The following is a 21,006-nucleotide window of genomic DNA, read 5'->3' as shown; positions in this document are numbered from 1 at the left end:
ACATTTGGAAGGAAACTTTTCTACAGAAGAAGCAACTGGTGTGGTTGTTGGGCTTGCCTCTAAATGTTTTGCAATATGAACCTAGGGAACGGCCTAGTACAAAGGACCTTGTTACAACACTAGCTCCACTGGAAACGAAACCTGATGTAAGGAAATTCAATGGATGTCATCTATTTTGGTTTTTCAGTTATCAATTTAAGCTATCCTTCCTTTAAAGAGATTGAAACATTCTGGACCTGTCACTGGATGTATTTGGAAGATATTTTGCTTTCTTATTTGGCGTTGGTGAAAACCTTGGTCTGGAAATAACATGTATCTACAAACACTTTCAATGCAGTGCCAGAATACTTTTGGATTTTCTTTAGGTTGTCAATTTAACAAATGTCTTGGATGTCTCAAGCTTCAAATCACAACTCAAAGACTTTGAAGTATCTTACACCAATGAGTAAATCACATTCTGATAAAAAGATACTATATTCTTCTGTTTTTTTTTTTTTTTTTTAAAGAAAAAGATTTACAGATAGAATTAAGTTCCTTGATGCCCATTCCTTTTTTTTTTGTTCCCCTTTCATATGGGATCATCTTCACATATTAGTCATGTTGTTCGAAGAAGATCAAAGCAGCATCATTTTGTGCTGAGAAACTAATAATCGTAGTTCTGGGCTGTCAGGTTCCATCATATGTAATGCTCGGAATATCAAAGCATGAGGAAGCCCCAGCAACTCCTCAGCGCCCCCTCTCCCCCAATGGGGGAGGCCTGTTCACGGATGGACCTAACAGCAATTTCATCAGATCTTGGTTTATGACACACTACAAAGATGATGAGGGAACAAATGAGGTAATTGTTTTTAGAAAAGGAAATCTTGTCTATTTATATTGTTGAATTTTATGCTGATAGGTTTTGTGAAACATGGTCTGGTTCAGTTATCGTTCCAAGAGTGGACGCAGCAGATGAGAGATATGTTGGAATCGAGGAAGCGAGGGGACTTTGCATTTCGTGAGAAAGATTTTAAAACTGCCATTGACTGTTATTCTCAGGTATGTTTTTGAAAGGTACTTGGTTACTCGTTGGAACTTTCAGCCAGTTGGTTATTTTTAGGATGGCTTCATACCCAAACTAGTAACGCATGTTTGAAGCATGCCTTTTCATTTTATATTCCACATCTTCATTGATTAGTTATTTGTTCATTGAGACATGTATTTCAGACACTTTGTTTTCATTTTTGTCAATGAGTTACGGAGCGTATTGGTTTTCTCAGAAAATGATGTTATATTATTTAGTTTCAAGCAGTGCTCAGAACAGCTCAACTTTTCTCTATGTGCTAATATGCACAAGCATTAGTAAGACATGAGATTTTTGAACATATGTTCTCATAACCTCTACCTTTGTTTTTTATGCAGTTCATCGATGTAGGAACCATGGTTTCCCCGACTGTTTTTGCTCGGCGCAGTCTTTGTTTTCTTTTGTGTGATCAACCAGATGCTGCTCTTCGAGATGCAATGCAAGCACAGTGTGTTTATCCAGATTGGCCAACAGCCTTCTACATGCAGTCAGTTGCCCTTGCTAAACTCGACATGCACAATGACGCTGCCGGATATGTTGAATGAAGCTGCTGCATTAGAAGAAAAGAAGCAAAGAGGTGGAAAAGGATCATGAGAATAAGATATATAATAATAATAATAAAAAAAAATATCCACACACCACTAGCCACTGTCATCGAGGCTACCCCAAGTTTGTGTAAAATTTGAGCCGTGAATTGAATTTGTTTTCATCAATGTAATGTAGAGAAGAAAAGAAAAAAACACTTGCTCATTAATGCATGTATAATTTTTCCCGTTCTACTGGGGTTCTGAAGATCTGATTTGTTCTTTCATGGAGCTTTTGTTACAAGTTTTTCAATGAGCCTGGTTATGGATATATGTTATGTGGAGATGACCAAGATGTTTCTGCTTTACTTGTATTTATGAGCTTGATCCTTAGCAGTTGAATTGTTTTGGCTATCTTGATTAACCCCAAATCAAAGTATCTGTTAAGTTCAAGTCTATTAGATTTAGACAAAGGTAAGATTATAGCTGTGGCTAATGAAGCTGCCAGGGAAGAAAATGAGAAATGTAATCTTGAGGTCTTTCTCGGCCGCTGAACGCAAGTGCAACCCTATCGCATTTCCACAACTGCTACTTCTGCCCTCCAGTTTTCATGTAATTTGGACTAATCTGCTCTAGGTCGTAGTTGCCTCTTAAACCCAAAATTATTACAATATTGGCCTTCCTTGCACACCAGCATAATGTTGCTCTATTCCTTGGACTGAAGTACCGGATCCATGAAATGATTTATCGTGAAATATGAAGTTGTCTGAAGAAAGATAATTATTTATTATTATTATTAGATAAGCTTGGTCTGTGTGGGACTAAATTGATCACATTATATGGATTCATCGCATTGCATCATAAGCAGCAGCACATGGTTTGAAGAAAGCATGGGTGGTAGGCATCGGTTTTTTTTTTTAAAAACAAGTGAATCAATTCATTAGCAAAGTATGATTTGCAATGATTTTTCAGTTATTTGACTGAAAATATTGAGGAAGGAGGCTCTTTTTTTTTTATCATGCGCCTAGAAAAGCCTTCAATGCCCTCTTCTAGATCTACTCATAGTTGATGATGATGTTGAGGTGGCATGTGAATCTCTTACATTGCCAATACACTCATCACATGGTGAGATGATGGTGTGGTGTCACAACCCATTCTCAAACTCATAAATAGTAACATAAATGTAGCACATTAATGTGTTTTTATTTGTGGTATATCCCAGAACTTACACATCTAATATCATAAAAAATAATAAAATAGCATAGTATAAAACAATATATTCAAAACTGAGGAATTTAATAAATAAATTAAAATTCAAATTTTTCATAAATAATTCTAAACAAATTCAAAACATAATTAAAATTATTATGCGGAGTATCTATGAATAACAAATAAAGAATAAATTAATGATATTGAAAAACAAACTAGGCATATTGACTCAAGAAGCAAGAAGAACACAATAAAAAAATCCTGTTACCGAAACTAAAACTAAAGACTTGAAAAATATAAATGGAAGTGTGAATCCAAACACTCAGTAAAATGTAATAACTATAATACATGCTAATATATATTTTAAGATAATTAAATACAATTATATAAATTAAATACCAAACAAAAAATATATATCAAATGATATATAAAAAAAATATGCATATCAGAATTACATACCATGGCTATTGCTTGTTGGTTCAGTGGTAGCAAAAGTAACTTGTTGAAACAATCATGCAAATCCTGAAGGCTGCTTAGTTTTCTACCCAAGAAGGCAGAGGCTGTTGAACCCTATAATAGATTGTGCAGAACAACACCTAAGGAAGGACAACTTGTATAGAAGATAATATTTTATTGATTGCATAACTCTCTTAAATAGAGTTTTTAAAGAAGATGAAGCCATTTTTCTTTCTCAGAGGGGAGATTAAAGAAGGTGAATATGAAATATCAGTCTTGTAATTTGCCTTTATTTTTTTTTAGTTTAACGTGGGTGTCCGGGCCAGTTTGCGCGCATCACGACTAATCCTACGAGCCCTGAAGTTAATGACCATGTAAACCTCTAATGGCCATCATATGAGCAACCCAGAGTTCGAATATGAGACCACATTGTAATTTGCCTTTCTTGTGTTATCATTGCCTCACTATACACCGCGGAGTAAGGGAGACACGAGGAATCTCTTCTACACGATTTCGATTTGGATAAAAAATTCATATCAGTTATGTTTGCCAACGCCTCCTCCCTCACCACACCTCCAACTCACAAGACAACTACCATAGCCCATTGACAGAAGATAAGGTAGAGTACTGACCTAATTATCGCGCACATGAATGGCTTTGACACCAATTTTCTAGACACAGGTGGCCTGGCAACGTCCATTTTTCAAGCATGCCTGCACGAGAGAACTGTTTGAAAATCAAATTGGTCATATAAAAATTCATGTAAACATGCAATTCCTTTATAAAATTCTTAAATCACAGGTCTGATTGTTGCTCAATAGGCAGGCAAGATCCGTATACATGACTTGGTGATGCCTCTCTGCTATATTAGAATTTAGATATTACTGCGAGGCCAGCGATTACCTTTGTTGGTTTTTTGAACAAGAAAGACAGAAACCAGAGAGAAAAGTTGAGTGAAATTTCCTAGTCTTTCATTTCTGTTCTACCACTTGCAGGTTACATAGCTGATAATACATAGAGAAAGCTAGGAAGAGACAGTTCTACACATGGAAGTCAATACCTGACGCAGCTGAACCTAATCATATTAGGTTTAGAACAAAGAAGACATCATTTCTGAAAATGATCTAAAGCAAGAACCCTAACCGTGTTTTATTACTAAATGATCTAAAGCAAGAACCCTAACCGTGTTTTATTACTAAATAATTTATTCTCTGATTGTTTGCCTCTCGAAATAGATTTACATGAAATTAATGACCTTACAAAGAAGAAAAATTAGAAACCTAAATAGATAGGAGAAATAAAAACAAAATTAAGGTTAGAAATCCAAAATTAAATAGAAAAATAATAAAACTGAATCAAACAGTATCTTCTAACCCTTTTATAAGGCCTTCCCCATGTCATCCATTGAAGTCGGCTGCCCCCTGTAGAACGCAGCTAATAGAATTTCCTGTCAAAATTTGAGGGTGATCAAATAGTTAAATAAAAAATTATAATTTTTTTTGTTAGATATATTATTTGGAATGACTAGGTCTCTTCTTGAACTTGAGATATGATCCACTTATCTTTGCTATTATAACAGATCCATATACAACTGTTCAGATCCCCTGCATCAATACCAAATCTGACAGACTTTTAGCTTTTATTTAGCAGCTTGTACAGACCATCTCCTACAATCTCAAACCATACTCCATGCACATCAGGTTTTATATCAGATTAGGTCCCAAAATATCAGTGCAAACTACTTGCATACATACAGTCCACATACTAAACATAAACTGTAGAGTATTTAGCAAAAGCTTTCATTATTCTGACAATCTATTGTCAAAGATTTTTTCTTTTGAGACAATACAGTCTTGACAGTAACCATACTGACGTAAATTTAAAGAAAACTTGGTAGTGCAGCATTCATTATTGGCCTAATATTTCAGAACTCTTAGATTACTTCCAAGTTGCAATAGAAAAGTTTACTAATTTATTTTCCCAAAACGCAAGTGCAATTAGTTTTTCCCAGGCATTAAGAAATTGAATCCAAATATTTTGCATTCAATTGTTTTGGGAATTTTGCATTGAAAAGATCTTATTAATTGAATTTTTATATTGAACTAAAGATAGGAAGATAGTGGAGACAGAGTAGACATGTCTCATTGTCATTTCTGTTTTAAAAAGACAAAAAAAATCATTTCAAAACTGTCTTATAAAATATATTTATTTTATATCTTTGTTTTTATTTTTTAATTAAACATGCTTTTTATATATATATATATATATATATATATATATATATATATATATATAGTTTTTCCTTGTATTCTAAAACACTAACTAAACACAAATTAAAGTAATGAATAATTTTTAAGTGAGTGCAAAATAAATGTAATGAATAATTTGGCTTAAAAAATGGATGTCCTAAAACCATAATAGAAAGAACCTCATAAGGAGCATGTATAGTTTCATAAAAAGTAAGTGAATTATATATAAAAAATATTTACAACTATATTTCATCCATTGACAAGGTATGATTTTGGCTGATTTTGCAGGCCACTAACTGAAAATATTGAGAAAGGAGGCTCTAGTTTTGATCATGCGCCTAAAGATGCCATCAATTCCATCTTCAAGATCTTCAATGCACAACTCCAAATTGTTTAGCTTCTTTTGCACATCCATCATCTTATCTGTTTTGCAACTGATAAGAGATTGTAAAGCAGAATCAGCCATTGCAAATCCAATCTCATTTGTTTCTTCTTCCTCACATGCTATTCTGTGGTGGTTCATCAGCTTGGAAACCAATGACCAGCCGCTTTTCTTTGCTTGTGACTTTGGTTCGGAAATGAATGATAGTAATGATTCGAACACGGCAAGACTGATGGACTCAACCTGTCTTAACATGATAATCTCAGGGTACTCTTCATTAGAGAAGGTGCGCCTGTTTTCCATGCCCTTCAAGTTCTTCAAGGCCTTTTTTATTGACTTCTTTACTACTTTCCTGGATGCAATGTATTTCCTGATCTCGCTGTCAACGCCTCCTTGTCTTCTGCGAATAACAGATTGAAGCTCACGAATGAATTCTTTTGATTGCGACAGTGCATCCTGGGTAGAGTTGCACGTATCCAAGAGCCTGAGAGATACCTCTAGGAGCTCATCGACACATTTCTGATTGCTCTGTTGTGCCAAGCCTTGTTGGGTAAGTGGAAGTTGTAGGAACTTATCAACAGAATCATACAAATCCTGAAGGCTACTTAGTTTGTGTCCTATTGATGATGATGGAGATGATTTAGAGGTGGCCTGTGAATCTCTTACTCTGCAAATATTCTCATCAAATTCCGAAATGATTGGATGTGGTCTAGAGGGTAGACTGTTGGATCGAGCATGGAAGCTAGTTTTCTGACGGATGGGGGAGGCAGCCATTTTTATTTCTTTCTTGTAGAAAAGAAGTTTTGATGGCTGAAATTATTGGTTCAATTCTGTGTGCTTTCCATCTGTTGACATCTACTGAATATATATTGGGGCGAGGGAGACATGAGGAATCTCATCCTCTTCAACTATTAATGGCGGTAACATGTTTCAGAAAAATGGCAGCCCTGATGTCTACGCATTGTCTCTTGCTCAATAATTCAGCAACTCTCTTGAATTGAATACTAGCGTTTCATCTGCAACACACGAGTGGTCATTTATTAATGCATACAATGCCAAGTCCTGAAATCTCTATTGGGATAAAGGAAGACAAGATCCGCAACTTTGGCTTCAGTATCTCTAGCCAAGTTGTAGCATAACGATAAGAGCTGCGGGTAGTCGCTCAATAACATCGCTGGATGATTCCACTTTCCCCCTAACCGAAAGGCAGCCATCTAATTTTTCATTGCTTTCAATATACTGGAATTTGAGTCTAACATGTGAGTTCCATTAAATTTCATTTGGTGCTGAATGATTAAGATTAAACAATATTTATGAGCTAAGAGAGCAAGATTTGATGTTAGATTAACAGACTTATTTATGAGTCTACCATGTTAATCTTGCTGTATGAATCTTGACCAGACCTTGTCATCTTTCAGCACCCTTATGTTCTTAAAACATTTAATTAATTAGAATTTACATCTGTTTTTGTCCCTTGCCATCAGCATAGAGGCAATCCAATTGAAAATTGCACTTTCATTCAACTTCTACAAAAAGAGGCTGTGGTAAATGCAAGAAAATGTTGTCAGAATAATGAGATTTTTTTCTAAATACTCTGCAATATATGTTTAGTATGTGGACTGTTGTGTGCATGCAGGTAGTATGTACTGATATTCTGGGGCCTCATCTGATATGTATGGAGTATGGTCTGAAATTGCAGGAGATATGATTTTGCACAAGCTGCTAAGTAAAGGCTAGAAGTCCGTCAGATTAGGTATCGACTTCCATGTGTACAACTGTCTCTTCCTAGCTTTCTCTATGCATTATCAGTTATGTAACCTGCAAGTGGTAGAACAGAAATGAAAGACTAGAAAATTTGGACTCAACGTTTCTCTTTAGTTTCTGTCTTTCTTGTTCAAAAAACCAACCAAGATAAAAAAAAGAAATATAGAACACACCGGGGCAAAATTTGAGCAACTGAGTATATGATCATTTCATTATCTATGGAATAATACATGTGTAATTCTACAATGTACAAGTATGACTATATCAAGATTGTTCCGGTTAATGGTTTAGGATGTTTAGAAAAGAGACTCTAGTTTTGATCAGAGTCCTGGAAAGGTATTCAAGACCTTCTTCAATATCTTGAATGCACAATTCTAAGCTCTCGAGTTGGGTTTGAACACCCTTGATGTTATCGGATTTGCTTGTGTTCTGATCTACCAACGCTGATAATGCGGCATCTGCTTTAGCAAACTCATTTACATCAGCTTCTTCATCTGCAGATGCTACTTTTTTATGTTGCACCAGCTTGGAGACTAGTGACCAACCAGTAGTCCTTGCCTCTGGTCCAGAGATGAAGGAGAGAAGGGAATCGAACGCTTTGAGAGAAACTACTTCAACCTCTTTCAACATGTTAAACATGATTGTATTTTCACGGTCACCATTAAAGGCAGTGACGGTGCAGTTTTTTTTAATAACCTTCAAGGCCTTGTGAATTGCCCTTTTCACTACCTTCCTAGAGGTTAGATATTTCTTAACCTCACTTGTAAGACTAGTTTCAACACAACCTCTCCTGCGCAAAATCGATTGAAGTTCATGTACGCTTTCTTTTGTTTGCAACAAGGCATCTTTTGCAGTATTACACAAATCCAGGACCTGAAGAGATCCATCTAATAGCTCTTCAATCAATTTACCATTATTCTCTTGGGCTATTGCTTGTTGGTTCAGCGGTAGAAAAAGTAACTTGTTGACACAATCATGCAAATCCTGGAGGCTGCTTAGTTTGCCACCCAAGGATGATGAGGTACAGGCACCTTCAGAAGCCCTTGATCTGCATAAATGCTCATCAAGCTGAGTGATGACTGGGTTTAATCTAGAGGGAAAGCTGTTAGAACGAGCATGGAAGCCGGTTTTTTGGTTAGAAGATGAAGTCATTTTTCTTTCTCAAAGGGTAGAGACTAAAGCTGGCGAATGCGAATTATCAATCCTTGAATTTTCCTTACTTACGTTGCAATTGCCAAAAATATATATCAAGAGGTGAGGCAGACAAGAGGAATCTCAATAACATGATTCTGATTTGGATATTCAATTATTATCAGCTATGTCTGTCAATGTCTCATCCTTAGCCACATCTCCAACTCATTAGGCAACAACTATTGCTAATCTAATTATCACACACGAATGGCGTTGACACCAATTTTCTAGATAGAATTGGCCTGGAAATGTCCATATTTCAAGACATTTCTGCACGAGGGGACTAATTGTTTTGTCTGCTTTCGACCACAGGGTTATATCATAAATCCTGATAACATGCAAATTGTTAATAAATTTTTTAAATGATAAACCTGATTGTTGCTCAACAAGCAGGCAAGATCCGCATACTTGATTTATCAGCTTCGCGCGGTGTTTGACTTTAGAAATTACCGTGAGGACAGTGAGTGAACGTGGTGGTGGTTCGAATGTCTCTGTGCAGCTTAGAGCATGATAAATAACCTTGCGAATAGAAGTGTGTGAATTTTAAGTTTTAAGTACAGAAAATATTTTCCGTTCTGAGATTACAACCACAAGATAACTTTTGGAAGAAGAGAATGATTTCTTTGTGATTCTGGACGTGATAAACATTGGAACTGTAAATTGGCTATCATTCTATATTATTTTCACTTTCAAAAAATTAAATGATATAAAAATCGGAGGAAAGGCATAAGCAAAAAGAGACAAGATTTGCTGAAAAGTTCATGTATATTTGTCTATATTTCATTCATGTACAAAGATATTTACATCTAGTTTACAAAGATGTTGAGAAGCGAGACTCTAGTTTTGATCAAACGCCTGTAAAGGTTTTCGAGTCCTTCTTGAAGTTCTTGATTGCACAAGTCGAAATCTTTGAGCTGCTGCTGCACATTCTCAAGAGACCCCGTGTTATCAGATTTGCTGGTCTTCTGATAAATGAGAGTGTGCAGTGCAGAGTCCAGTTTTTCAAATTCATTCACTTCTGTTTCCTCTGCCTCACAAGCTATTCTTTTGTGATGCATTAGCTTGGACACCAAGGACCATCCACTTAGCTTTGATTGTGCTTTTGCCCCACCTGAGATGAGAGTCATGAGAGATTCAAGCACAGTGAGAGTGACTGCTTCCACCTCTTTTAGCATACTAACTACAGCTACAGCTTCATGGTCTTTGTTGAAGGGAGAGAGTGAGGATTTATTCTCCAAATATTTCAAACCCCTCAAGGCCTTGTGGATTGTATTTTTCACCACCTTCCTAGAGGTCAAGTATTTCTTAATCTCACTTGAGACTCCAATTTCATTTCCCCTTCTTCTCCTCATGATTGATTGAAGTTCCTGAGCACATTCCTTTGTTTTCAACAAGGCATCTGTAGCCATGCTACAGACATCCAAGACTCTAAGGGATCCGTCCAATACGTCATCGACCCATTTCTCATTCTGTTCTTGGGCTAAAGATTTTTGAGTGAGGGGAAGCAGAATCAACTTATCAACACAATCATGCAAATCTTGAAGGCAACTTAGTTTGTGGCATATAGATGATGATGAAGAGGAGGAGGAGATTAATTGAGAAGCATTCAATCTGCTGAAATGCTCATCGATTTGTGAAGATAGAGGATGTGGCCTAGAAGGCAAGCTGTTAGAGCGAGCATGGTGGAGAGCCATTTGTTTTCTTTAGAAAAGAGAAGGCCAAGAAGTTGAATTGCTGTCCTTACACATATCAGCTTGAATATATATTCCAAGGCGAGGGAGACATGACGAATCTCGAAAGCTTCGTATAATGAACCAGTAGTCATGTGATTCAGATTCAGATCTAACACCATCAGCAATGTTTATGCAATGTCTCCCTCCAGCCGGATCATCAACTCATAATACACATTTGGTAATGATTTTTATATAATCTGCAACACACGAATGGTTTCGACTCCAATTTCTATAATACAACCGCACGTAAACAGGAACTTATTTTAAGTGACTGCATTAATTATGATCTTAACAGCTAATTTTAATTTATCGTAGAAGAGATCCGTAATCGCCATCAAGGCCATGTTTTATATCACTGCCTCCTCCCCACCATCTCTCCAACTCATAGTGCCGAATATTTTAACTCACAAATCACACAATTTCGTTGGCATTAGTGGTAATGTTGTATGATATAAGGAACTTCAATCTAAAATATGTAGACACACGAGTGGGCTTCGCATATCAATTAATGATAACATGGTCTTGTTTTATGTTCAAGTGGTATCCCGGCAATATTCAGGCAATGTCTTGTCTCCTCCCCACCAGCTCCAACTCATGAATTGAACATTTACAGATGAATGATGCACGAGTGGATTTGAAATTGCCAAAATGTATGACAAGAGTGTAGAATTGACACACTCGTATGGTGACAAGTCGGGTCCTGTAATTATGGTTAGTAGTACTCGGTGTATTGTTTATCCTCAGAACAGTCGTAGGATTAATGAGCTCTATCCGCTCCAAAACTTGCTTAATTTACAGAAGAATACAGAACATTCATTGTTAGATAAAAAAGTTTAAATGATATACCTAGGAACTGAACGAGTGTATGTCTTGTAATTAAGAAATCTGAAGGGGTGTACAATCAAAGAATGTGGAGTACAGGAGAAGATGCAAAAGGGATTTGACTTTCTTCTGAATGAATAGATGATCAATCGATTCCATCAGGGGCATCATCTGATTTCCTCAAAAACGAGTTCCTATAATCATACATGAAAATCATCAACATTTTGAGCATTCCTAGTTCACATCAATGCCGAAGGAGATTCCTTCCTACATCGTCCATGCTTCCATATGATCTGGGTCATACAATAGCAACCAAGCCACGCACCCATTGCTAGCGATGATAATCTCATTTTAGCTGTCCAATATCATCTGACCTAGTTGGATTGGATTCTAATTCAATTCAGTTTGTTTCAATTCCTCAGTGCGACGAGCATGTGTCTAGATCGTCGGTTTTTTTTTTTTTTGTCAGAGTTGATATAGTTACTGTAGTAGCTAAAGTGTCAGGTGTCACGATCTTCAATTGATTTGGCAGCTGGCTCGGTTCCAGGTTATGCTCTGCTAAAGTTAAATCACCACTCACCAGCTTGTGCTTGTGTCTCTGATCCAATACTGCAGCAGGGACAGTCGGACCATATCCAGTACATTTACTTACTGGCCTCAAAGTAAAATCTCTACTACTTGGACGTTTACATGGATTTTTTAATATGACTATTTGATCTCCAACAAATGAAATAAATAGTCCCCTCTTGCAGATATGCAGCAAGAGATGGACATTGCCAAGCCACTTAAATTAAGGGAATTGGTGTCAATGCCACTCGTGTGCAATAATTAGGCTAGTGCTTTACATTGTCTATTCTGTTGGTTGTCTTATGAGTTGGAGCACTGCGAAAGGAGACATTGACAAACATAGCAGATATGATCTTTTGAAGAAAATCGAAATCATGTTAATGAGATTCCTCCTGTCTTTGGCACCCCATGATATATATTTAGGCAGCCAACACACGAAAGGCAAATCAAAAGATGCCTTGTTGCAAACAAAATAATGCATACAAGAACTTCAGTCGAGAGGTTGTGGTGAAATTGGTCTTACAAGCGAGGTTAAGAACTTTTTAACCTCTAGGAAGGTATTGAAGAAGGCAATTTACAAGGCCTTGGAGGATATGAGAAATAAATGCACCTTCTCTATCTCTAATGGAGATCATGAAACTACAACCATGCTTTGCATGCTAAAAGAGGTTGAAGCAATCTCTTTCAATGTGTTTGAATCCTTGATCACCTTCTCTGGACCAAGGACAAAGGACTCCTGGTTGGTCATTAGTCTCCAAGCTGGTGCACCAGAATCTTTAAAGGGAAAATATCTCTGATCAATCTGAACTTAAATTTTAAACTCCATGTCTAAGCTGCACAGAGACAGTAGAACGTCAAGCATATTTACTTACCCGCCTCAGTAATTTCTAAACTCTAACTTAGCACGAAGGCTGATGAATCACGTATACATATCTTACCTGCTTGTTGAGCAACAACCAGGCCTGTCATTTAAGAATTTTATAAACAACTTGCACGTTTACATGAATTTTTCTGTGAACATTTGATCGCAAGCAGATAAAACAAATAGTCCCCTCGTGCAGAAATATCTTGAAAGATGGACATTTCCAGGCCAATTCTATCTAGAAAATTGGTGTCAACGCCATTCGTGTGAGATAATTAGATTAGCAATAGTTGTTGCCTAATGAGTTGGAGATGTGGCTGGGGATGAGACATTGACAGACATAGCTGATGATAATTGAATATCCAAATCAGAATCATGTTATTGAGATTCCTCTTGTCTGCCTCACCTCTTGATATATATTTTTGGCAATTGCAACGTAAGTATGGAAAATTCAAGGATTGATAATTCGCATTCACCAGCTTTAGTCTCTCCCCTTTGAGAAAGAAAAATGGCTTCATCTTCTAACCAAAAAACCGGCTTCCATGCTCGTTCTAACAGCTTTCCCTCCAGATTAAACCCAGTCATCACTCAGCTTGATGAGCATTTAAGCAGATCAAGGGCTTCTGAAGGTGCCTGTACCTCATCATCCTTGGGTGGCAAACTAAGCAGCCTTCAGGATTTGCATGATTGTGTCAACAAGTTACTTTTTCTACCACTGAACCAACAAGCAATAGTCCAAGAGAATAATGGTAAATTGATTGAAGAGCTATTAGATGGATCTCTTCAGGTCCTGGATTTGTGCAACACTGCAAAATATGCCTTGTTGCAAACAAAAGAAAGCGTACATGAACTTCAATCGATTTTGCGTAGGAGAGGTTGTGTTGAAACTGGTCTTACAAGCGAGGTTAAGAAATACTTAACCTCTAGGAAGGTAGCGAAAAGGGCAATTCACAAGGCCTTGAAGGTTATTAAAAAAAACTGCTCCTTCACTGCCTTTAATGGTGACCGTGAAAATACAATCATGTTTAACATGTTGAAAGAGGTTGAAGTAGTTTCTCTCAAAGCGTTCGATTCCCTTCTCTCCTTCATCTCTGGACCAGAGGCAAGGACTACTGGTTGGTCATTAGTCTCCAAGCTGGTGCACCATAAAAAAGTAGCATCTGCAGATGAAGAAGCTGATATAAATGAGTTTTCTAAAGCAGATGCGGCATTATCAGCGTTGGTAGATCAGAACACAAGCAAATCCGATAACATCAAGGGTGTTCAAACCCAACTCGAGAACTTAGAATTGTGCATTCAAGATATTGAAGGTGGTCTTGAATCCCTTTCCAGGAATCTGATCAAAACTAGAGTCTCGTTTCTAAACATCCTAAACCATTAACCGGAACAATCTTGATATAGTCATACTTGTACATTGTAGAAATACACATGTATTATTCCATAGATAATGAAATGATCATATACTCAGTTGCTCAAATTGTGTCCCGGTGTGTTCTATATTTCTTTTTCTTATTTTTTTTTATCTTTGTTGGTTTTTTGAACAAGAAAGACCGAAAGTAAAGAGAAAAGTTGAGTGAACTTTTCTAGTCTTTCGTATCTGTTCTACCACTTGCAGGTTACATAACTGATAATACATAGAGAAAGCTAGGAAGAGACAGTTCTACACATGGAAGTCGATACCTTATCCGACGGACTTCTAGCCTTTACTTAGCAGCTTGTGCAAATCATATCTCCTTATATTTCAGACCATACTCCATACATATCAGATTTTGTCCCACAATATCAGCACATACTACCTGCATGCACACAGTCCACATACTAAACATATACTGCATTTACCACGGCCTCTTTTTTGTAGAAGTTGAATGAGAGTGCAATTCTCAATAGGAGTACCTCTATATATGTTGATGGTAAGGGACAAAAACAGATGTAAATCCATATTAATTAAATGTTTTAAGAACATAAGGGGGTGCTGAAAGATGACAGGGTCCGGTCAAGATTAACACAGAAAAATTAACATGGTAGACTCGTAAATAAGTCGGTTCTTCTAACATCAAATCTTGCTCTCTTAGCTCATGAATATTGTTTAATCTTAATCATTAAGCACCAAATGAAATTTAATGGAACTCACATGTTGACTGCAATTCCTGCGTATCGAAAGCAATGAAAAATTAGATGGATGTCTTTTGGTTAGGGGGAAAGTGGAATCATCCAGCAAAGTTATCCAGTCACTACCTGCAGTTCTTATCGTTATGCTACAACCCTGGCTAGAGATACTGAAGCCACTGGTGTGGATCTTGTCTCCCTGTTTACCGACAGAGATTTCAGGACCTAGCATTGTATGCATTAATAAATGACCACTCGTGTGTTGCAGATGAAATGCTAGTCAGATAAAAAATAAATGCACCTTCTCTATCTCTAATGGAGATCATGACTCAAATTCCAGGATATTGAAGGCAATTAAAAAATTAGGTGGCTGTCTTTCGGTTAGAGGGAAAGATGAATCATCCAGTGAAGTTATTCAGCGGCTACCCGCAGCTCTTATCGTTACGCTACAATTTGACAAGAGAAATTGAAGCCAATGTTGCGGATCTCGTCTTCCTGTTTCCCATAGAGATTTCGGAACTTGTAGTATTGCATGCATTAATATTGAATCGGATCAAATCCTATTTGCATATCACTTAAAACCCGTTTTGACTTTTTTTTTTTTTTCAAAATCATTCTAACTTCTTTTTTTAATTTTTTTTTTAAATACTACCATTTTTAATTCAATTTATTTAACATATCCAACCGTTCATGTACGAGCTAGTCATGTGTCGTGTTAGGTATTGAGTGTGTTTGGTATTGTGTTAATCGTTGTTTTTTAAAATATTTTTTACTTAGAAATAAATTGAAATAAATTTTTTTTATTTTTGACATTAACATATCAAAATGATCTAAAATCACTAAAAATAAATAAATTTAAAGCAAAGAAAAATTAAAAAATTTTAATTTTTTTATATATACTTTTGAAAAATAAAAACAATTATATTTGTTATAACTTTGTTTTCAATCATATTTTCAAGCACATGTAAGTTTAACATTAGTCATTTAATCACGGAATGAGAGATAAAACTATTTTTTATCAAGAAATCCAAATTAAAATAAATATTTTAAAAAAATAACCGTTATTATAATATTAAATTAAATGGACTCTAAATATGTCACATTAAAAGGTAATTATAACTTGCAAGAATGGGGTATAACTCAACTGATCAGATTCTAGGTTTGTTTTCTAAAAATTACTAGTTTGAGTCCCACAAATTTCAAAATCACTGGAGGCTTCCATGATTGTTAATTTCAGGGCTCATGGGATTAGTTGAGATACACGCAATCTAGCCCAAACATCCATGTTAATAATAATAATAATAATAATAAAGAGTTACAAATTCTAATGTTTGTAATGATGGCAATTATATTCATTCTAATTTGTTTTTTTTTTTAAGACCAGAAATTATTAGTTTTTGTTAATTTGTCATTATTGCAACATATTTTATGTATTAAAGTCCTGTTTATTTTTATATTTTAAAAGTACTTTTTAAAAAATTTAAAATTTTTTATTTTCTTCTTTAAATTAATATTTTTACTATTTTTAAATTATTTTGATGCATTGATATCAAAAATATTTTTAAAAATATATATTATTTTAAAATATTTCTAAATAAAAAATATTTTAAAAAATAATCATAATTATACTCTCAAATATGCTCTAAATTCATAAACAAAAACATGATGTTTCTTTGATGCCCAATCACGTGGTTCAAGAAAAAACAATTTTTTTTCTCTTTATCTAAATTAATTGATGGAAAATGTTTCTGTCCTTTTTTTTCTTTTGGAATAAAGCACATGGTTCATGATTTTTCTCAAAAAAATTGCTACGTCGTTGTGATTTGTTGTTCTGAATTAATAAATGCTTATTTCACGCTAGATTGACGAAAGGGATATGGACCCCACCTCATCCTTCTTGCTCTTGTGTTAACAGTATTATTTATCTGTAAATTAATTCTTAATTTGATATACTAGAATTAATTTTATTCTTAATCAGATCGATTGAGCAAGCATCATCAATGGAAAAGAATTTCGTGGCCTACTTATGGAAACTCTCAAAGAACTTGGTCTGGTTCTCAAGGGCTAACTTTTAATAAAATAGAGAATAAGAATCAAAGTTTTATTCTTACTTTATAGTTGGAAAAAACAAAGTGAGAATAAAAAAAAAATCATTCTTATAAAATGAACTGGGAGTAAAAATAAGAATAAATTATTTTAAAAAAACTATATATATATATATATTATTTTTATTTATTATATATTAATTATTTTTACTGTTATCACCATTCATATTATTGTCATTACCATTATAAAAACAATATTATTATTATGTCATCACCACTTTTATTTTACCACCACACTTTTATTAACATCACAATTCTTTTATACTGCCACCCTCCTATGATGATGATTACATTAGTTTTTTTCAAAAAATATATTATTGTATTTTTCTTTTCATTATCACATTCACATTTGTTATTTTTACTATAGATGAAATTATTTTTTTGCTAATTATTATTTTTCATCTTAAAATTCAGTTTAGAGATTTTAAATTCCATTCTCATTCCTTATTACTATTTCAAAAACTGCTTAATAATTAAAACCTCATTACGATTCCCTAATTTTCATTTGGAATCTCGTGAAACTTATGTTATCGTTTTTCCACATAAAACAACAAAGCTCGCATGCACTTTTAATCAATCTGATTTATTTTTCTTTTTCTTTTTCTTTTTTTCCTGCGAGGAAGTTGTCGTACCTTCTTGATCACCATGGAAATGATGGGGACAAAGATGGCAATTTTGTTACCGTCTCCATGGAAAACACGATGTTTTATTACAAATGATTATAAGGACGGAAATGCCATTGTATACCTCTATTATTGGCTATATATACCCCCATGCTTTCACCTTCTCAACCATCAACGAACTCAAGCATATAACAAGAAATGAGTGTTTGGGCATTCGCATTTTTCTCCTTATTCTTGTCCCTTTCGGTTAGAGGCTCAGCTGAGCAATGCGGTCAGCAAGCTGGGGATGCCTTGTGCCCAGAAGGCCTATGTTGTAGTTCTTATGGTTGGTGTGGGACAACGGATGATTATTGCGGTAATGGCTGTCAGAGCCAGTGTGACGGAGGAGGCGGGGGTGGTGGAGGCGGTGGTGGAGGTGGAGGTGATGGTTACTTAAGTGACATCATTCCAGAATCAATGTTTGATGAAATGCTCCCGTATAGAAATGATCCTCGATGTCATGCTGTTGGGTTCTACACCTATGATGCTTTTATCTCCGCTGCTAAGGAATTCCCTGATTTTGGTAACATTGGTGATGATCTGATGCGTAAAAGGGAGATTGCTGCTTTCCTAGGCCAGACATCTCATGAAACTACCGGTAGGGTTTTGTTTTTTATTTAATTCCCCTGCTCATAACTTCAATTATTGCCATTTAGGATGCCTAGGTTGAGTAGACTCGTTGTACAAACTCATTATGTAATTAATTAAATAGGGTTATCCTTGGTTGATTAATTTCCTTGTCTCTAATTTGACAATACATGCTCCTACATAAAGGAGGGTGGGCAACTGCACCTGATGGCCCATACGCTTGGGGATATTGCTATCTTAGGGAAATAAATTGTCAAGATTATTGTGACCCATCTTCCAAATATCAATGTGTTGCGGGCAAGCAATACTGTGGCCGAGGACCAATCCAACTTACATGGTATTTTCGCAAGGCCTTGACTAGCAGAGTCATTTAATTCAGTTTATGAAAAATATATTGTGAAGTACTTTGAATCAAAAGAAGAGGCCAAACCCTGCAAAACATTAGTAGATCTAATTGATTTGCATTGAGTTAGTTTATTAACATGTGGTGCAGGAACTATAATTATGGGCTCTGCGGAGACGACTTGAATTTGCCACTGTTACAAGAACCAGAACTTGTTGAGACTGATCCTGTCATTTCCTTCAAGACAGCACTCTGGTTTTGGATGACACCACAGTCCCCAAAGCCCTCTTGTCACGCAGTCATCACTGGAAGTTGGACACCGAACGAGGTAGACGTGGAGGCTGGTAGGGTTCCAGGCTATGGTGTGATAACAAACATCATCAATGGTGGCCTTGAATGTGGTCAGGGTGGGCCAAATGATGCAAATGAGGATCGCATTGGGTTCTACAAGACATACTGTGATAAACTCGGAACAACCCCTGGCCCCAATCTTGACTGCTACCAGCAAAGCCCTTTTGGAAATGGACTCTTGGGATTGAAGGACATCATGTAATTTGATGTTGAAGCTCTCGTGTATTTAAATAACGAAAGCTTTTAGCTTATCGACCTTTTCTATTTCCACCAGTAAGAATAAGCTGTTTCTTTTGTCCCTTCCAGGCGATCGGAAAATAAAGAAATAGTTATGTATTTATAAAATACCGTCTCGGTTCATGGATTAAATCATGCTGTGGAAGTCCAAATCGTTTTCTATTTTCCAAGTAGAGTTGCGGAGCTTTTTATGGTTTTTGACACCAGGTGCAACTATAACCCATAAAACAAGATAAAAAAACCCTAGTATCAATTTAAATTACATTGAAGAAGAAGAAGTCAGGAACATCGCTGTTAGCTAGTTATCTATATATATCATCACTTAAGATTCTTTGAAAGAGTCTAGTTAATAATCAAGGTGCAACTAGCCTCATAAAGTTCGGTCTATATTGGTGGCCAGGAAAAAGATTGAGAGTGATTTTTATGAGCAGATAAAACTGGATTTGTCTAGGTTTAATGGACCAGCAACACCCGAAAGAAAAAATACTCTAATATTTATATCAGTATAGTATAAATACAGGTGAGGTGACGGGAAGAGAATAAATGATATTCTCTAAATTTAATGTTTTTAATTAAAACCGTGTTTAAATTTATATTAGACTTGTGTTATTTAGACATATATAAAGTATAGAGAAATGAAATTTTTTAAAAAATTATATATATTTTTAAGATAAATATATTAAAAATATCTAAATTATAATGTATTTTTTATAAATATCTCATTAATATCCAAAGAAATTTATAATAATATCTATAAAGATATGTAAATTATTATATAATACTATAATGAGAATAATAAAGAAAAATGATTGGATGAACCAAGCAAAAGATGTTATCTGATGCTAGCGGGCCTGACTTGGCTCGCCTAAACTATCCGATATGAGCTTACCTGAATCCTTATTGGACTCGGGTTATTTGGGGGAGTCTTTAGAAACACGGTTGTATCCGTGTTTTAAAAAAAATTTAATTTTTTTTGTTATAATTTTTTTATATATATTTTAAATCATTTTGATGGGTTGATCTTAAAATTAATTTTTTTAAAAATAAAAAATATTATTTTAATATTAAAAATATTTAAAAAAACACTTCAACCTAATATATATATATATATATATATATATATATATATATATATATATATATATATATATGCTTTAAGATTGAGAATGGTACTTTTTATAAATCAAGCCACGTGTAAATTAACAATCTTGGAACGATATTGTTCAAGTGCATGAACCAAACTAAACCTAATTTAGTAGCAAGCAATTTCCCTTTTCACTTTTTGAGATATCTCCCTCTTCAAAAAGTCAAACATAGTCGAGTTGATAATTCTACGAGTGAAGTGACATATTTTGTTGTGTTTCTTGACAACGCGGACACTGGGTTTATTTGAAACATCATAAGTTATATGATAAGAAAGTTTCCTTTGATTTTTTTTTTATCCTTTTTACTTTGATTTTAGGATTTAGTGTTGACAAATATTTATTTTTCTGAATAAAAAATATGAATTAATATACAAGTTGATTTGAAAGGATTCCTAGCTCTTGAAATAAAATAAATAAGCAAATTGATTTTATATAATCAAAGTCGAGAAAGATTTTGAGGACTATAAAAAAGAAGGAACTAAAGCCAGAAGAAAACATATACTAAAAAAATAATATTTTTCTCTACTAAAAGAAAGAGGAAGATGAATAAAAAATGCTTTTTATTGATATTTTTCTCACCAATAAATTGATTAACCCTCGGCCCACAACAAACTATAAATCATCTCCAATTTCCACGTTTTGAGAAG

General features: G+C 35.0%; 5 protein-coding genes and 1 pseudogene across 5 annotated transcripts; 3 read left to right on the top strand and 3 right to left on the bottom strand.

Moving 5' to 3' along the window:
- The first annotated feature begins 1 nt into the window (after window position 1).
- LOC118059046 (serine/threonine-protein kinase BSK1-like) lies at window positions 2–1,855 on the top strand (annotated as a pseudogene).
- Window positions 1,856–5,793: 3,938 nt separating this feature from the next.
- Window positions 5,794–6,657, bottom strand: LOC118059045 (uncharacterized). Its single transcript, XM_035071854.1, has one exon. The coding sequence runs from the start codon at window positions 6,655–6,657 to the stop codon at window positions 5,794–5,796; it is 864 nt and encodes a 287-aa protein (XP_034927745.1).
- Window positions 6,658–7,678: 1,021 nt separating this feature from the next.
- On the bottom strand, window positions 7,679–8,799 carry LOC118059044 (uncharacterized). The gene is made up of 2 exons (XM_035071853.1): window positions 7,995–8,799; window positions 7,679–7,701 (listed from the first exon to the last, which is right to left on the bottom strand). Exons 1-2 carry the CDS (start codon window positions 8,797–8,799, stop codon window positions 7,679–7,681), a joined length of 828 nt encoding a protein of 275 aa, XP_034927744.1.
- Window positions 8,800–9,644: 845 nt separating this feature from the next.
- LOC118059043 (uncharacterized) lies at window positions 9,645–10,589 on the bottom strand. Its single transcript, XM_035071852.2, has one exon. The coding sequence runs from the start codon at window positions 10,530–10,532 to the stop codon at window positions 9,645–9,647; it is 888 nt and encodes a 295-aa protein (XP_034927743.1). The 5' UTR covers window positions 10,533–10,589.
- A 2,741-nt stretch (window positions 10,590–13,330) lies between these two features.
- On the top strand, window positions 13,331–14,203 carry LOC118059042 (uncharacterized). Its single transcript, XM_035071849.1, has one exon. It carries the CDS (start codon window positions 13,331–13,333, stop codon window positions 14,201–14,203), a length of 873 nt encoding a protein of 290 aa, XP_034927740.1.
- A 3,618-nt stretch (window positions 14,204–17,821) lies between these two features.
- LOC118058886 (acidic endochitinase WIN6) lies at window positions 17,822–19,346 on the top strand. The gene is made up of 3 exons (XM_035071668.2): window positions 17,822–18,293; window positions 18,470–18,620; window positions 18,777–19,346. The coding sequence occupies exons 1-3, from the start codon at window positions 17,855–17,857 to the stop codon at window positions 19,177–19,179; spliced, it is 993 nt and encodes a 330-aa protein (XP_034927559.1). The 5' UTR covers window positions 17,822–17,854; the 3' UTR covers window positions 19,180–19,346.
- Window positions 19,347–21,006: the final 1,660 nt, after the last annotated feature.

The sequence above is a fragment of the Populus alba genome, chromosome 9 (assembly GCF_005239225.2).
Source record: "Populus alba chromosome 9, ASM523922v2, whole genome shotgun sequence".
Taxonomy (NCBI): Eukaryota; Viridiplantae; Streptophyta; class Magnoliopsida; order Malpighiales; family Salicaceae; genus Populus; species Populus alba.
This window is presented reverse-complemented; position numbering and strand designations above follow the sequence as displayed.

What these genes read in the sequence shown, in the direction of transcription:
- LOC118059044 (XM_035071853.1), bottom strand. Translation starts at nt 8,799, where the DNA reads ATGACTTCATCTTCTAACCAAAAAACCGGCTTCCATGCTCGTTCTAAC. An exon ending in CATTCAAGATATTGAAGAAG is followed by an intron (nt 7,702 to 7,994) that starts GTCTTGAATACC and finishes TACCACTTGCAG; the next exon opens with GTTACATAACTGATAATGCA.
- LOC118058886 (XM_035071668.2), top strand. Translation starts at nt 17,855, where the DNA reads ATGAGTGTTTGGGCATTCGCATTTTTCTCCTTATTCTTGTCCCTTTCG. An exon ending in GACATCTCATGAAACTACCG is followed by an intron (nt 18,294 to 18,469) that starts GTAGGGTTTTGT and finishes TCCTACATAAAG; the next exon opens with GAGGGTGGGCAACTGCACCT. An exon ending in GGACCAATCCAACTTACATG is followed by an intron (nt 18,621 to 18,776) that starts GTATTTTCGCAA and finishes CATGTGGTGCAG; the next exon opens with GAACTATAATTATGGGCTCT.
- LOC118059042 (XM_035071849.1), top strand. Translation starts at nt 13,331, where the DNA reads ATGGCTTCATCTTCTAACCAAAAAACCGGCTTCCATGCTCGTTCTAAC.
- LOC118059043 (XM_035071852.2), bottom strand. Translation starts at nt 10,532, where the DNA reads ATGGCTCTCCACCATGCTCGCTCTAACAGCTTGCCTTCTAGGCCACAT.
- LOC118059045 (XM_035071854.1), bottom strand. Translation starts at nt 6,657, where the DNA reads ATGGCTGCCTCCCCCATCCGTCAGAAAACTAGCTTCCATGCTCGATCC.